This window comes from Dryobates pubescens, chromosome 6 (genome assembly GCF_014839835.1).
Source record: "Dryobates pubescens isolate bDryPub1 chromosome 6, bDryPub1.pri, whole genome shotgun sequence".
NCBI classification, from domain to species: Eukaryota; Metazoa; Chordata; class Aves; order Piciformes; family Picidae; genus Dryobates; species Dryobates pubescens.
This window is the reverse complement of record NC_071617.1, coordinates 6,007,523-6,024,233: the sequence shown is the minus strand read 5'-3', so window position 1 is coordinate 6,024,233 and position 16,711 is coordinate 6,007,523. Positions and strand designations below refer to the sequence as shown.

At 45.7% G+C, this 16,711-nt stretch overlaps 1 protein-coding gene across 1 annotated transcript; it reads right to left on the bottom strand.

The window, feature by feature from the left end:
- Positions 1–343: 343 nt before the first annotated feature.
- MRAP2 (melanocortin 2 receptor accessory protein 2) lies at positions 344–16,248 on the bottom strand. The gene is made up of 5 exons (XM_009898426.2): positions 16,094–16,248; positions 12,481–12,585; positions 11,198–11,333; positions 8,244–8,343; positions 344–737 (listed from the first exon to the last, which is right to left on the bottom strand). Exons 3-5 carry the CDS (start codon positions 11,322–11,324, stop codon positions 344–346), a joined length of 621 nt encoding a protein of 206 aa, XP_009896728.1. The 5' UTR covers positions 11,325–11,333; positions 12,481–12,585; positions 16,094–16,248.
- Positions 16,249–16,711: the final 463 nt, after the last annotated feature.

Genomic DNA, 16,711 nt, shown 5'->3' with positions numbered 1-16,711 from the left:
GAGGAGTTTTCATACACCTCCCAATGCTAGGCTCCAGCCTTCACAATCCCTACACCTTACAGTAGGTGGAGAGGGCACTCATTTAAAAACAGAACAAAACAAGAAAGAAAACCAAAAGAAAACCACCCAGAAAGCAGAAATTCTGCTGGGCAAAAGGTTTAGAAGACAGAATAAAGCATTCAGTGTTTTACTTCTTGTCTGAACCAAGCTCTGTCAGCACAGCCATTCCTTATATACAATACAAAGCACAGGCTTGAAATACCTTCTATCAAAATACCAGAAGGCCCAGAAAGGCTTCAAACTGGACAACCACAGGAATGTCTGCCTCAAAGCAAAAGGCTTTTCAGTCCATGATGCGATGGGAAGACTGCACGACGGATGTGCTCTCTAAAAGGATGGGTGGCTCTGCGATGAGAAGGTCATCCTCTCCGAGCGAAGAGTTCTGCTCAGTGTTCACGAAGTTGGGAATGTTAAATTTGCTGAGACAGTTTAGGTCCTCCTCAAACATTCCACTGGTCCTGGGAACTTCCTGGAAGTGGGTATTACTCTCCAGACCTGGTCCTTTCTGACTTTGTTTCGCTTTGCCCAAATGTTCCACTTCATTGATACAGAAATGGAAAAGCGACTGGGACTCCTCAGCTGCCTGATGAGAGAAGAGCCTCTCTGGCTCCAGAGGTCTGCCAAAGTCTGCCACAAAGCTGTTCAGACGAAGCCTTTTTTCAGACGGTTCTGCATTGCTAGGGAGGGGGGAAGCAAAAAAAGACAGATAACAGTGAACACAGAAGAAGAATTATTCCAGTTCTTAACAGTAAATTTAGATTCAGCAAGCATGAGCAAGAAGAAAGGAAATGTCTAACAACCTTGGCCAAGGGATCAGGCCCAGCCAGCATGGGTTTAGGAAGGGCAGGTCCTGCCTGACCAACCTGATCTCCTTCTATGATCAGGTGACTGCCTGGTGGATGTGGGGCAGCTGTGGATGTAGTCTGCCTGGACCTCAGCAAGGCCTTTGACACCATCCCCCACAGCAAACTCCTGGCGAAGCTGTCAGCCCCTGGCTTGGATGGGAGCACACTGCATTGGGTTAGGAACTGGCTGGAGGGCCGAGCCCAGAGAGTGGTAGTGAATGGTGCCACAGCCAGCTGGCAGCCAGGCACCAGTGGTGTGCCCCAGGGATCAGTACTGGGCCCCATGCTCTTTAACATCTTTATTGATGATCTGGACGAGGGCATCGAGTCCATCATCAGTAAATTTGCTGACGACACCAAGCTGGGCGCAGGAGTTGATCTGCTGGAGGGTAGAGAGGCTCTGCAGAGGGACCTCGACAGGCTGGGCAGATGGGCAGAGTCCAAGGGCATGAGATTTAACACATCCAAGTGCCGGCTTCTGCACATTGGCCGCAGCAACCCCATGCAGAGCTACAGGCTGGGGTCAAAGTGGCTGGAGAGCAGCCAGGCAGAGAGGGACCTGGGGGTGCTGGTCGATGGTAGGCTGAACATGAGCCTGCAGTGTGCCCAGGCAGCCAAGAGGGCCAATGGCATCCTGGCCTGCATCAGGAACAGTGTGGCCAGCAGGAGCAGGGAGGTCATTCTGCCCCTGTACACTGCACTGGTTAGGCCGCACCTCGAGTCCTGTGTCCAGTTCTGGGCCCCTCAGTTTAGGAAGGAGGTTGACTTGCTGGAACGAGTCCAGAGAAGGGCAACAAAGTTGGTGAGGGGTTTGGAACATAAGCCCTACGAGGAGAGGCTGAGGGAGCTGGGGTTGTTTAGCCTGTTGAAGAGGAGACTCAGGGGTGACCTTATTGCTCTCTACAACTACCTGAAGAGAGGTTGTAGACAGGCAGAGGTTGGTCTCTTCTCCCAGGCAGCCAGCACCAGAACAAGAGGACACAGTCTCAGGCTGCCCCAGGGGAGGTTTAGGCTGGAGGTTAGGAGGAAGTTCTACACAGAGAGATGCTGTGCTGGATGATAGGTTGGACACGATGATCTTGAAGGTCTCTTCCAACCTGGTTTATTCTATTCTATTCTATTCAGCAAGCATGAGCAAGAAGAAAGGGATGTGTACCAGCCTTGCAAAGCCAGCACTACAGCTTATTTTCTGCTGAAGTTATTTGAAACCTCCATTTGTCGTGATCGTTCTCCACGAAAGAAGTTCCCAGCACTCTTAAATGGCACTTCTAGTAATCAATATGCTGTCACAATCAGCTCACTGAATGAGCTCAGAAATACTCTTCAGCATTTCCCTCTTAATATCAAGTAAAATGGCTTACAGAACACTCTGAGAAAAATCTGTGGTCAAAAAAAGAAAGTAAAATCTGAGACACAGGCAGCACTGCTGCCAGTAAAGGCATCGCTTGAGTGCTTCCTTGTCCAGACATCAAACCATCTTTGCCACTGACTTCAACGACATTCAGACTTCCAAATTAGGAGAGCTGGAACTCAAGAGCTGCTATAAAGACTGGCAGCCCTAATAATTCAGGCACAAAGTCTGGGAAGGACATTGTTAAGAGTTTTCTAGAAGCCTTAGCTCAAACCAGCTTGAATCTGCATGAGCTTGTGGAGGAACCATGAACAGTAGGGGGTGAGAAAAGCTCAAGCTAGATGAAGTTTTACAGGTAAAGACATTGTTTTACCATGAGGGTAGTGGAACAGGTTGCCCATGGAGGTAGCTGAGGCCCCATCCCTGGAGGTATTCAAAGGTGAGGCTCGACAGGGCTCTGGGTAACCTGATCTAGTTGAGGATGCCCCTGTTGACTGCAGAGGGGGTTGGGCTAGATGACCTTTGGAGTACTTTTCCAATCCAGATCACTCTATGATTAGAGTAAAAAATGTCTTTTTTACAGTAATACAATCCTTGTCAGGCTGAATTTATATCCTGTCATCACAGAATGCAAGTCATTTGCATCTGAAAGGCCTGAAAGGTACCCAGAGGGCAAGCAGCAAAAAACTCTGAACAGGAGTTTTGTCAAGTATGAATTAATAAGTCAACCTGCTTACATGTGAACTGGAGCCAGATCACTGATCACCTAAAGGTGCACCCAGCACTGACAAGATTTAAAAGCAACACTGTCATTTAATTCACTCAAGCCTGCAGTAGGAAGTGGGTGCCTTCAGCTTAGATGCCTCTCTTTCAGAGATCTGCTCCTAAAACCTTTGAGTTCACAGGGGATCTACCATTAGTCTTTCAGTCAGAGTTAGTCTTTAAGATCCCTGGTCCTCAAATGCTAATTTACTTCCATTCCATGATACAAGAACACTGTCCTAACAAAACCAGTTACTCTGCCCTTCAAATCCAAGCAGTCCTCCAGTTTGTCACAACTACATTGGTTCATTCTGCATTTCCACGTGAAGCATGTAGAAGTCAATCCCACAAAGCATAACATTCAAACTGATGCAAGTGACTAAGTAATAATCTACTGCATAGACACTGGGAGGCAAACAGGCTGGAATAATACTGTGGTAGCCTTCAGAACTTCACAGAAACCTTCACAGAAAGAGAGACTGCCCACTGGAATAGAATAGAATAAACCAGGTTGGAAGAGACCTTCAAGATCATCATGTTTCTGTGGATCTGCTTTTCTCTAATTGGATTTCACCACAGAATCCTTAAACAAAACCAATTTCTTAATCAGATGGCCAAGAAAGCCAATGGCATCCTGGCTTGGACTAGAAATGCTGTGTCCAGCAGAAACAGGGAGGTGATTGTCCCCCTGTACTTGGCACTGGTGAGGCCACACCTCAAGTACTGTGTCCAGTTTTGGGCCCCTCAATACAAGAGAGATGTGGAGGTGCTGGAGCCCGTGCAGAAGAGGGCAACAAAGCTGATGAAGGGCCTGGAGAATAAATCTTATGAGGAGTGACTGAAGGAGCTGGGGCTGGTTAGTTTGAAAAAGAAGAGGCTGAGGGGAGACCTCACTGCTGTCTACCTGAGAGGAGGCTGTGGAGAGGCTGGTGCTGGTCTATTCACATAGGTAAGTAGCAACAGAACAAGAGGGAATGGCCTCAAATTGCAGCAGGGTAGGTTTAGACTAGACATCAGGAAAGGTTTTTTTCCACAGAAAGAGTAGTCAAGACATTGGCATGGGCTGCCCATGGAGGTGGTTGAGTCACCATCCCTGGATGTGTTTAAAGGTTGTTTGGATGTGGTGCTTGGGGATATGGTTTAGGACTGAACCTTGTAGAGCAGGGTTAATGCTTGGACTTGATGATACCAAGGGTCTTCTCCAACCTGAACGATTCTGTGATCTAATAAAATGAGTCATTTCACCTTTACTGCATCTGGCTGAACCACCTGCCCCAAGAGCTTCATGAAGCTTTGCAACTATATCAGCCAACATTTTGTACAGATGGGGTACACGAACAGAATCACAGAATCGCTGAGGCTGGAATAGACCTCTGCGATCATCAAGTTCAACCTATGACCTAACACCAGCGCACTGACCAGACCATGTCACCAAGTGCCACATCCAGTCTTTTCTAACACCTCCAGGGGTGACTCCACCATCTCCCTGGGCAGTCTATTCCAGCATCTAATTCCCCTTTCCCTGAGGAAGTGCTTCCTAACATCCAACCTAAACCTCCCCTGGCGCAGCCTGAGACTGTGTCCTCTTGTTCTGGTGCTGGCTGCCTGGGAGAAGAGACCAAGATCCGCCTGTCTACAACCTCGCTTCAGGTAGTTGTAGACAGCAATAAGGTCACCCCTGAGTCTCCTCCTCTCCAGGCTAAGCAACCCCAGCTCCCTCAGCCTCTCCTCACAGGGCTGTGTTCCAAACCCCTCACCAACTTGGTTGCCCTTCTCTGGACTCGTTCCAGCAAGTCAACCTCCTTCCTAAACTGAGGAGCCCAGAACTGGACACAGGACTCGAGGTGTGGCCTAACCAGTGCAGTGTACAGGGGCAGAATGACCTCCCTGCTCCTGCTGGCCACACTGTTCCTGATGCAGGCCAGGATGCCATTGGCCCTCTTGGCTGCCTGGGCACACTGCAGGCTCATGTTCAGCCTACCGTCGACCAGCACCCCCAGGTCCCTCTCTGCCTGGCCACTCTCCAGCCACTCTGACCCCAGCCTGTAGCTCTGCATGGGGTTGTTGTGGCCAATGTGCAGAACCCAGCACTTGGATGTGTTAAATCTCATGCCCTTGGACTCTGCCCATCTGCCCAGCCTGTCGAGGTCCCTCTGCAGAGCCTCTCTACCCTCCAGCAGATCAACTCCTGCGCCCAGCTTGGTGTCGTCAGCAAATTTACTGATGATGGACTCAATGTCCTCGTCCAGATCATCAATAAAGATGTTAAAGAGCATGGGGCCCAGCACTGATCCCTGGGGCACACCACTAGTGACTGGCTGCCAGCTGGATGTGGCACCATTCACCACCACTCTCTGGGCTCGGCCCTCCAGCCAGTTCCTAACCCATCGCAGTGTGTCCCTGTCCAAGCCATGGGCTGACAGCTTGGCCAGGAGCTTGCTGTGGGGGATGGTGTCAAAGGCCTGACTGGGGTTTTTTCCTCCTTCTGGTATGAAAATGCACCCAATTCCAAGTATCTTGTACCATTTTGGAAGGCACATGCTATCACACACCCCTCAGCCTACTCCAAAAATCAGAGTATTCTACTTTGAATTCACCTATCTGAACACAGCTACACTCATCTCTCACATTAATGCCACTTTAAAGAGCAGCCAAATTGACTTACTGAAGTCAGAGACACATCCATCAATCAGGCTGGCTTTCTCCCAAGACCCAGGACTCCCTTTCACATCTAGTTCTACAGAAGGGCTGCAAGACAGCTCACTAATGAAACGATGAGTCATGGAGAATTCAGTCAGGTATGAAGACAGACGATGCAGGCAAACTAAAACCACAGTCTGCACTGGTTTTACACTCTTTAGATACATCTATTGAAAATAATATTTACTACCCTCAGCATATTCCTGGATGGTACTGCCAGTACTGTACAGATTTGGTTATCAAAGCTCAAAAAGATGCCAATTCAGCACACACAGTAAATGCAATCAAGCATACAGCTCCCAAAGCTGCAAAGGAAGTTTAAAACAAAGAAATTACTGGGTTCTCTTCTTTTACTGAAGTGAAATGATGAAGTTTATATCAGAAGGGACTTCAGAGCTCTGCTGAAGGCAAGGCCAACTCTGAATCCAGATCAAGTTATCACAGAATCACATAATGTTAGGGGTTGGAAGGGACCTCAAAAGATCATCCAGTCCAAACCCCCTGCCAGAGCAGGATCACCCAGACCAGATCACACAGGAATGCATCCAGGTGGGTTTTGAAAATCTCCAGAGAGAGAGACAATACAACCCCCCTGGGCAGCCTGTTCCAGTGTTCTGTCACCCTCACAGGGAAAAAATGCTGTCTTCATGTTTCCATAGTCTCAGCATCTACCCATTGCCCCTTGTCCTGTCACTGGGCATCCCCCAGCAGAGCCTGGCTCCAGCCTCTTGGCACTCACCCTGCACATACTTATAAACATGAATGAGGTCACCTCTCAGTTTCATCCTCTGCAAGCTAAAGTGCCCCAGCTCCCTCAGTCTCCCCTCGTAAGGAAGATGTTCTGCTCCCTTCATCATTACTGTGGCTCTGTGCTGGACTCTCTCATGCAGTTCCCAGAGGTCCTTCTTGAACTGAGAAGCCCAGAACTGGACACAATATTCCAGATGCAGCCTCACCAGGGCAGAGTAGGAGAGGAGGAGAACCTCTCTTAACCTACTGATCACAGCCCTTCTAATCCACCCCAGAATGGCATTGGCCTTCTTGGCCACAAGAGGCATTTGGATCTAGCAGCTGACTGATAATGGAATGTTCTTAAATGCTTTAGGCAACCTGTTTCAAGCAAACAGCAGGAGATACAACAAGCCTCTGCAAACTTTTGACAAATACCCCTATTAAATTCTCTTTGTATTATATTTATCACTTCTCCCCCTCTCCAGTTATTCCTGTGGAACACAGGCCCAGATGCTCAGCTAAGAAACAAGATCTCCAAGGAGGGGAGAAAAAAAACCCAAGGAAAACAAGTCAGCCCTCCACCATTTAAAATTACTTTAAAACACATTTGGGAGCAAGGTCTGGCTACTTTGTGACAGTCTGTAAGGGAGGGAAAAAACCCAGAGTTCTGGGAAGCTGAATTCTTCTGCCTCTATTTACTTCTCAAAGAACAAAATATAACAATTGGAAGCACAAAAGAGGCTTATGCTATGTCCTCTCCAGCATGAGCCTGTCTCTAGACATGTGCTATTACAGGAAGTTTCAGAGCCACTCTACATAGCTATGACTAAATAGCAAAGGGCCCTCAACAGGCAGAGATAGGCAGGCTTCCTTTAGAAGTAATAAGCACTAACAATAGACTTTCACAGTCAGCTTCTCATCATTGCTACCTGCCTGCAAGTGATCTCACTCTCCAGAGGGGTATTTTATTTCTCCTTTATGGCACACAAGCCTGAGAGGAGATATGGGAGTCAAACTTTTTCAGAGGGAAGGACACTGACAGTCTGCATGCTGTGCAAATGGAGGTTAAGTGGTTGAGGCATGGTCTGCACATACTTAACAGCTAGAAAGGGAGAGAAGGGGGGAAAAATAAAGAAACAAAAAAGCTTAGTTTGTGACTTTCAGGGCACCCTGGTGTTAAATGTGGAACTGATCTGTACTTCAGCATCTACTGGAGTGTCTCAGCAGCAACTATCAGACTCCAAGACTAAGGGAAGTACAGTGTTAAGGGAAGATACTAAAATCACTACTGACACCTACCTTTGGGACTTGAACACACAAACATGTGGAAACCCCCTGGTCTTCATTTAACATCTGCACTGCATTTTATATGCATATACTCTGTCAATAACTATGTTTCTCTGTTTTACTCCACCATAACACAAGCCAACTGGAACAATCCCATTTATTTTCACAACAGTAATCTAAAGCCACCTATTTGGCAGCCAGCCCATCAACTTCCTTTGAGCATGAAAATGCACACATGCAGATATTCCTTTCTCTCACTGCATGCCTACTGACTATTTGCTAAATAGGGAACACTTTAATAACAGTGCTCCAGAACTGGTCTCCTAAAAGAGCTTGGAACAAAGGTTATTTGAAACAGGGACAGAGTGCACCCTTTCATAAGAACAGGCTAGAACAAGACGGTGCTCAGCCAGGGCAACATCAGCACTGTCACTGCTTGCATTTGAGGGCTGCAAAAGATGTGCTACCTAGCAGGCTGGATTTGTTATTCCAGTTTTCAGACTCACTCTTGATGTGGTGCTCCTGTCTTTGTCAGCAGGGTCAGGACAAAGAACATGAAGATGACAAAAACCGCAAGACCAACCCAAAATCCGATCACAATGGAATCTGGTGAAAGAGAAAACAGGATGATCAGTATTGCACCTGCACGTGCACATGGTTTTCTTCCACATGCAGCATGACTGTAAATCCCAAAAGACACTGCAACTTATTCTTGGGTGGTAAAGAGGCAGGAGGATGAGATTTGGTGTTCTGTTTTCGAACAGAAAGCTGCGATCGAAGCTCTCATTTCCAGCTCAAATTTTAACTGATGCCTGGACAAAGCAGGAACAACCTGGAAGAGGGAGAACACTGAATTCTCTGGGTTAGGAAAATAAGAGCAGCTACCTCTGTGATGCCTGGCTCATTCCCAAGCATTGCTTTGGAAACAACTCAGAAGAGAGGATTATTTGATTTTCAGCAAAAATTGCTGTTCCTGCAGAGCTGCACTCCTGCTATCTTAAATTAGGTCTGCCACAGACCATTAGGTTTCTGGGCTCTGATGAATTTCACAGTATCACAGTAACTAAGGTTGGAAGAGACCCCAAGGATCATCAAGTCCAACCTGTTCCAACAGACCTCACAACTAGACCATGGCACCAAGTGCCACGTCCAATCTCCCCTTGAACACCTAATTTCTTTGACACAAGAAGTTTACTAAGATACAGCTTTCTTTCAGTGGTAAGATAGAGGGTTCTGAAATAAACACAAATAACCAACACATGCAAAACATTTTCAAACCATTTTTCATTTGGGTTTCCAGCTTACATACAGAAAACTACAAAGCAATGTCAGAGGAGCCAAATGGATTTGGAGGAAGAAGGCAAAAATCAAGCCATCAATTAATTAAAAGGAAAACAGCAAGTCAGTAGCCAAATATAGAAGCAATTAGGAAGAGAGTGGCTTTTTGCCTGTGTGCATTAAATGTGTCTACTGCTCTCATTTATACCAAAAAGACCCACAGATAAATCACTATTCTTACTTAAAAGAACTCTGGACAGAACACTGGGAAGTTGATCCACAGCAGCTCCTAAAGGAAGCTCAAAGCCTCCAAAAACTTAAAAGAGGTCCAAGCAGGAAAAATATACTTGCAGGCCATAATCCTTTGATAAGCATGGCCCAAAGTTACAGAGCACCAACTCTAAATAGGACCTGGCCCAGGATTCAGTACACAGCTACTTTTTCACCTGTTATTTCACTTGCTTTATGCAAATATTCAAAACTTCCAATGTAAAAGGAAAAAGAACATAAAAAAAGTGAAGGGGGAAGGCTTAGTCAGAACAGGGATCCTATCCACCCTTAACCTCTCATTACACAACTGAACATTTATGTGAAGATCTGTCTGACCCAGTGCAGCAGGTACAGCACAGAACTTTGGCCAGCCTGTTGAATCTCCTACAGGACTAAAGACACCAGAAAAACAAGGCATCAGCTCTGATGCTTGACCCTAAAAGTTAATCACACTACCACTGTGAAGTATCTTCCACAGTAAAAGGCAGATCTGGAAACTGGAAATCAGTTCAAACCATTTGCTTTTTCTCTGCAATGCCAAAATGCCTGCTGAACCTTGAGATTGTCTCCCTGTGAAAATAACTTATCACAATCAAGTCACTCCTTAATCTCTTTTCCTGGTAAGCTAAGGAGGTTAAGTTTCAAGCCTCCCACTGCAATGTTTCTTCCATCTCTCCTCTGCCACATCTCTCTACCCCTCTTAAAACCCTTTTTAAAGTAACAAGAGGGTGGTTTGGGTAGAGGTTTCCATGATGGGGGAGTCTGCAATACTCTCTGCTTAAAGAATACTGCTAGAACTCCATGCATTGTAAGGCTCACATTATTTTCAGAACCATTCTCTAAGTATAGGCCATAATCAGTGTCTCAAGATGCATTTGGTGTTTGGTTCACTAATACACATCAGCTCATAAGAAGGCTCTAAGGAGACCTAATAGCAACCTTCCAGTACCTGAAGGGGGCCTACAAGAAGGATGGAGAGAGACCATTTACAAAGGCCTGTAGTGATAGGACGAGGGACAATGGCTTCAAACTAGGACAGACAAGATTTAGATCGGATGTTAGGAACAAGTTCTTTACCATGGGAACAGGTTGCCTGGGGAGGTGGTTGGGGCCCCATCCCTGGAGATATTCAAAGTGAAGCTTGAGAGGGCTCTGGGCAACATGGTCTAGGTTGAGAATACTCCTGCTTACTGCAGAAGGGTTTGGACTGGATGACCTTTGGAGGTCCCTTCCAACCCATTCTATGATTAGCTACCACCCTACCAGACTTTGGAGTAGGTGAAAATTTCATCTAAAAAGAAATACTCCCATTAACAGATTTCCCATTTAACCATTTACAGCTACTAGTACCTACCAATTACTCAGATATGCTTCAATGATATGCAACTGTATTGATAACCAGAATGTAAAGTTTGATCACAGAATCAATTTGGTGGAAGAGATCTTCAAGATCATCCAGCCCAACTTTCAACCCAGCACAGCTTCTGTCCCCCGTGCTACTCCAGAACCCTCCTGCTCTACAAACAGCAAAGCTGAGCTGCAATGCTTAGCACAGCAACCACTTCCATGGCAATCCAAGATCTGTTTTGCCACCATGAAGCATACCAGATAGTCACCAGAAACAGCAGTGGCTGCATTTGCTGTTATAAGGTGGTCTTGCCAGTGTGATACTTGTCAGTACTGACACTTTTCTACTACAGCCAAGAAATCCATGTTCTCATGCAGAAGAAAAGCACAGAATAATAAACCATTATTATAAGCTGATAGAGTATTACCTCCAATTGCTGAGAATGAAAAAAAATATAGGAGAGAGATGAGATATTTCTGGACAATAATCATTTACAAATGAGGAGTAGAAACATTAAGATGGAGAAGATCAGGTACAATAAAAGTGTGTCTCTACTAAACTTACATTTATGAGCTTTCAGGCCTTCAAATGACACTGGTCCATACTCATAGTACTCATACTCCCAGGTGTAATCAGAGTTAGACAAGGCCTGCTGGGAGGTTCTGTTAGATAGCAGCCTTGGGGCAGACATCTTGCACCTCTGAAAATATATATCCACCTGTGAATAGGAAATGTGTTAACAGACCACATACTTCTAGTGCATCTTTGATTTTATGGGTCTCTTCCTCAGCACTGCTCCCAAGAGCAGCCACTCATGCTTATGTGAAGGCTCTCATCTCCTTTAAAATCTAGTATCCCTGCCTAAAAGAGGGCAATCACACCCCCTCCCACTCCTTCCCCAGCCCTGGCTGTCCAAGGGCTTCTTTCTGTCAGTACAGGGCTTTCCTCCTCAATGGAATGAAGAAAATCTATGTTCACCTCCACAGAGATGCCTCCAAGCATACATAAAATATCAAAGCCAGGCTCCTCAGTTTGAGTATGTTCTTTATAGCTCCAAACTTGTAAATACCCAAGACCACCAGCCTCAGCAGTTTAGGATTAATGCTGACATGAAAATCTGTGTGAAGAACTAGCCAGACTACCAGACTCCAAGGGCTGCATTACCCAAAGTCCAGCTGCTTATCAGTGGTACCCCTCAAAGAACTGATACAATGAAGTGGAACACACCTGTAGCAAGTTCATAGATTATGTAGGAAGGAAGACTGCTAATCCAAGGGACTGAGACCAGATGGACAAAAGGAGTGACATGAACTTTGTGAGGATCACCAGTGCAAATGCAAAGTTTTGCACATGAGAGGGAATAACCCCATGCAGGCTGTGAGTTGCCTCCTGGGGAACAGCTCTGCAGTGAATGACCTGCAGTGAACTACAAGCTGAACACCAGTCAGCAATGTGGCAGAGAAGGCCAAGTGTGTACTGGGCTGAATTAACTAGAGTGCAGCCAGCAGGCCAAGAGAAGTCTTTACAAAACTCTGGCTAGAGTATCTGGGGTACTGTGTCAAATTTTTATATTCCAAATAATAGACATGCACAGATATGCTGGGTCCAGTCCAGTGGAAGGTCATGGAGCTGAAGCACAGGATGCACGAGAGCCTAAGAGAACTGGGTTTGTCCAGCCTGGAGAAGAGAAGGTTCAGGGAGACCTCAGCTCTACCTACAGTTTAGTTAGTCAGGGGGTGCAGAAATGATGGAACCTGAGTCTTCTCAGAGGTGCAGAGTAGCAGGACAAGAGGCAATGGACACAAATGGGGAAACAGGAGATAAGTTAGATACAAGGAAAAATTTACCTGATCTAGTAGAACACACTTTGTGCAGGAGGTTGGACCAGATGACCACCAGAGGTCCCTTCCAACCTAAATTTCTCTGTGCTCATAAACAGCTTCAACATGACCCTACAGAAGGAAAATGAACCAGGGTTTATTCCTCCCCTCAGATTAACAAAAACTGCAATGCAACATCAAGCACCATTAAATTGCCTTGATGGATATTTGTGTCACTACAATGACACTGCACTAGGGATCTAGTACTTTTTTTTTCAGAACATTAGACAGCTTTATGCACATCCAAAGAGAGCACATCTCTGCACAAAACATCTGCTGCAGCAGCTGGAGTCAGGACATCCAGCTTGAAACACAGAACAGAACACTTTCTGCAAAAGAAGATTGAGCTTTGGGTAATTTTACATTCAATTAAAACCCAGCAGGGTAAGAACTTCATGCAGCTCATAAAACTACTGCAATCAGTTGCTCTGTGGAAAATGAAACTTCTCAGAATACAAAGTCAAATCCAGATAAAATTTCTTGAAGAGAAGGGCCCTAAATAGCCAAATCACTCCAAATAGCTAAAACTTCAGTCCTTCCTAAGGGTAATTAGATGACTAAGGCTGTGCAAGGAAAACACATTGTTCAAATGCTAGGAGGGCCACACATAAAGAGCAAGAATCAGGCACAAAATCACAGCACCAATTCACCCAGGAAAAATGAACAGCATTTTAAATTCACAGAAAAGTTCTTCCTGCAACTGTTTTACCATGAGCAGATGCTGGCAGGAATGTCCCAGAACAATTTTAAATAAGCACTGGAGTATGTCTGAAAAAGTAAACTTCATACTCAGTTACAATCTTCAGAACCTTGAACAGATACCAAAACCTTACTGGCAAGTGCTAAATCCTTTCAGCCAGGAAATGGAGCTATTTTTTTCAGTCTCAAAACCAGTCTAGTTTTCACAATAAGCCAATTGCCAACAGCAAGTGGGAGAAGGGGGACAGGGAGACAAGTGACCAACTCCATTTTTCAGCCAAGAACACAGAAACATTGAATTGTTTGGACTGGAAAAGCCCTCTAAATCATCAAGCCCAACTGTTGGCCCAACACCAGCATGCCCACCAAATCATGCCATGAAGTGCCACGGCTACCCTTTTCATATAATCATAGAACTGTTGAGGTTGGAAGAGACCTTTGAGATCACCAAGTCCAAGATAAAGAGCTTCACCTTACCCTCACCCTCCTTTAGCCACTCAAAGCTCCCAGCAAGAATAAATAGCCTAAAGCACGTAGGAAGAGGAACAAAAAACAGATGGTTGTAATGAACAACCAAGTTCATGGCTGAGAATGTTTCCCACTGTCCACTGCCACCAATTTAAGGGCATGACAGAGGTCAATCTAACCTGTTTTAACACTAAAGTTTCTCCTTTGCTTTCCCAGTGAGTAGGCAACCTTATTTCCTGGAATTAGAATATCTAATTAAGCTTTAGACAGCATTTTCCTTGTTTTGAATCAACTGAAGTAACTGCTGCCTCTGGGAGAAGCAAATGGCACAGAGTAAAACCCAGGATTCCTGTCCTAGTTTGCTCCCATCTAAGCTCTATCAGATGTCTCTTCAAAGTGTTTGTGTTTCATTTTGTGACTGTGCCCTGCTTGTACATGGTGCTGCACAAAGTTCCTACTACCTTTTTTGTCATCCTCAGTGTTTCACTGCTGACATGTCTCCTGGTAAATATTAGCACACTCCTGTTGAAGGGTTGTTTTTCTCTTTTATAGCCTTCTCACGTGGCATCCCCAATGTTTACTGTCACCTCCTTGCTTTTAGAGTTACAGAAAGATCTGAACAGGAATCTGCAGGCAGAAAGTATGGGAACAGTCTTTATTCCTCCACCTCGAGTGCAGGCAGACAGGATTAACTGGGCCATACACAACCCATTCTGTCCAAACCATTCTGTGATTCTATGAAAACTGAAGCAGGAACACTCATGCTAACCACCAGGATTTGCCTTCTTCCAGCAGTTTGAATGCTTGCTTCCAAACCACTCCTATTACAGAGTTAATTTCCACAATGACCTGGCAGCAGCCTTCCAGTGCCTGAGGGAGACCTGCAGGAGGGCTGGAGAGGGACTGTTCATGAAGGCCTGTAGTGATGGGACCAGGGGCAATGGTTTGGGGTTAGAGAGAAGTGGATTTGGATTGGACAGTAGGAACAAGGTTCTGCACCATGAGGGTGCTGGAACACTGCAGTGGGTTGCACAGGGAAGTGGTTGAGGTCCCGTCCCTGGGGATGTTCAGGGTTAGGCTGGACAAGGCTCTGAGCAGCCTGATCTAGTGGAGGATGTCCCTGCTCACTGCAGGGGGGTTGGACTAGATGGCCTTTGGAGGTCCTTCCAACCCAAACCATTCTATGGTTCTGTATCTCTCTCCAAGTTAGTCATTAGTGTCCATTTATGATTTATGGGGAGAACAGTTAACTTCTTCCTAGAAGTTAACTGACAAAGAAATTGTCCTGGTTTAGTCTTAGGCCAGGACTAGAAGCTCCAATGTTTCACCACTGACTACAAATATTTTAGACTTACTTTCATTGTAGAAATGCCACTATTAGAGGAAGAGGTGCCAACTGAAACCTGGGTCACCAGCTCCCAGGCTAACCTGTGCCTCAAGCTTTGTGGGATATGTTTTGGAGAACATCTCTCTCAATCATCCAGTAGAGTTAAGCATAAGCACTGTCTCAAACCAGCTTCACTCTGAAGTTTTGTCTGTACCAACAGCTCCAAAACCTCAGCCTGAAACATGTTAAAACAAACCTTTCATTCTACTTTAAAAGTCAGCTTAGCATGGTGGAACAAGGACCAGCACAATGAAAGCTGTAAACATTAAGACCTTGTATCTCCTGAGGAAGAGCACAACAGGATGAGCTGATATGCTAGCTGCCTGTCAGGTGCATTTGCCAGGCTGCAGCAGGCCATGGAGGGACTGAGGGTGCCAGATAAGGGCTTCAGGAGATGCACTCAAGTGCTTTTTCTGCCAGATATGGACACGAGTGATTCATCCCACAGCTCTGAGGAATGACAAGGAGCTCCTCCTAGCTGACCCTGCAGAGTGGGGTTTGGGGTAACACAGGAGTTAAGACAAACATGAAAGCCCCTCTTTTGACTTTGATGTGTATGGATACAGCCAGCCTCAGTCTGGCTTGCTTCTTTCAGGAGCAAGTAAGTGAGCACCAGAAAGCTTTGCTTTAAGCACACAAACCCTGAAGCAGGGCTGTGTTCAGTGCTGCCAGGCAGGTAATTCAGGCAGGTCAGTATCAACAACCTTTGTCTGGAGCATTGGGTAGCTCTCTGTAGTTGAAGGATGTCAATGTGTACACAAACACTCTCCACATGGGCACAACTGCAACTCCTGGAGTTGAATTATGCCTTCATGAGAGCTTGTTAGTAACCTGTGTGAAAGTCTGAGAGGCCACAGCTTGTCTACTGGTGATACCTGAGCAAACCACTTTGACTGTTGGGCTATTTGCACAAAATCTACACATTTGAACTGCAGCAGAAGCAAGGAATCAAACACTGCTGCAGTTAGACTACTTGCTTCAATCTGGGCATCATCCATATATTGCAGAAAGCTCACAGCCACTTACCTCTCAAAATGAGTCACTGCAAAGGCAAAACCGGACACACATCACATCTGAAGCAAAACTTCATGGCTTACAACACAACTGGGGCCACAAAGGCAAAGCTGGCTTTGTGTACATCTGAAACTGGTCTTGGGTGTAACCAGCAACAGCTACCTCTGAACCCAACCTGCATGAACAAGGACAAATCCATGTGGACCAGTCAATGCACTGTTCACCTCTGAAGCAAAATAAACTATCAACACGGTAGACACAAGCAGCTTGGCAAATTTTTAATCAACAACTACACTTATTTTCCACATACTTCCATTCTGCTTGCTGCCATAGAGTCTAAATTCGTTATAGACTTTATAATAAATGAGAAAACTGTTGGTCTCTTACAAACTGCAGATGATCCCAAAAGCCAGGCAGGAAAATACCCAAAACAGCAGCATTTCAAACCCTGAGAAGCCCTAGCACTACACCCTCCATCAGCTAAGGAGTACTGCTAAGAACAGTTACCAACTCAGGCTACTCCCACATCCTCCAAGTCCCAACACCAACACTCTGAACATGGGAGAAAGGGAACCAGCCACCCCCACATTTCTTTTTACTGCATTCCAAGGACTAAGAGGTGAATTCAGA

Coding starts and splice junctions, on each gene's coding strand:
- MRAP2 (XM_009898426.2), bottom strand. CDS start 11,324: ATGTCTGCCCCAAGGCTGCTATCTAACAGAACCTCCCAGCAGGCCTTG. Junction 8,344..11,197: donor AGGCCTGAAAGCTCATAAAT/GTAAGTTTAGTA, acceptor CTCTTTCACCAG/ATTCCATTGTGATCGGATTT. Junction 738..8,243: donor ACAGGAGCACCACATCAAGA/GTGAGTCTGAAA, acceptor CCCCCTCCCTAG/CAATGCAGAACCGTCTGAAA.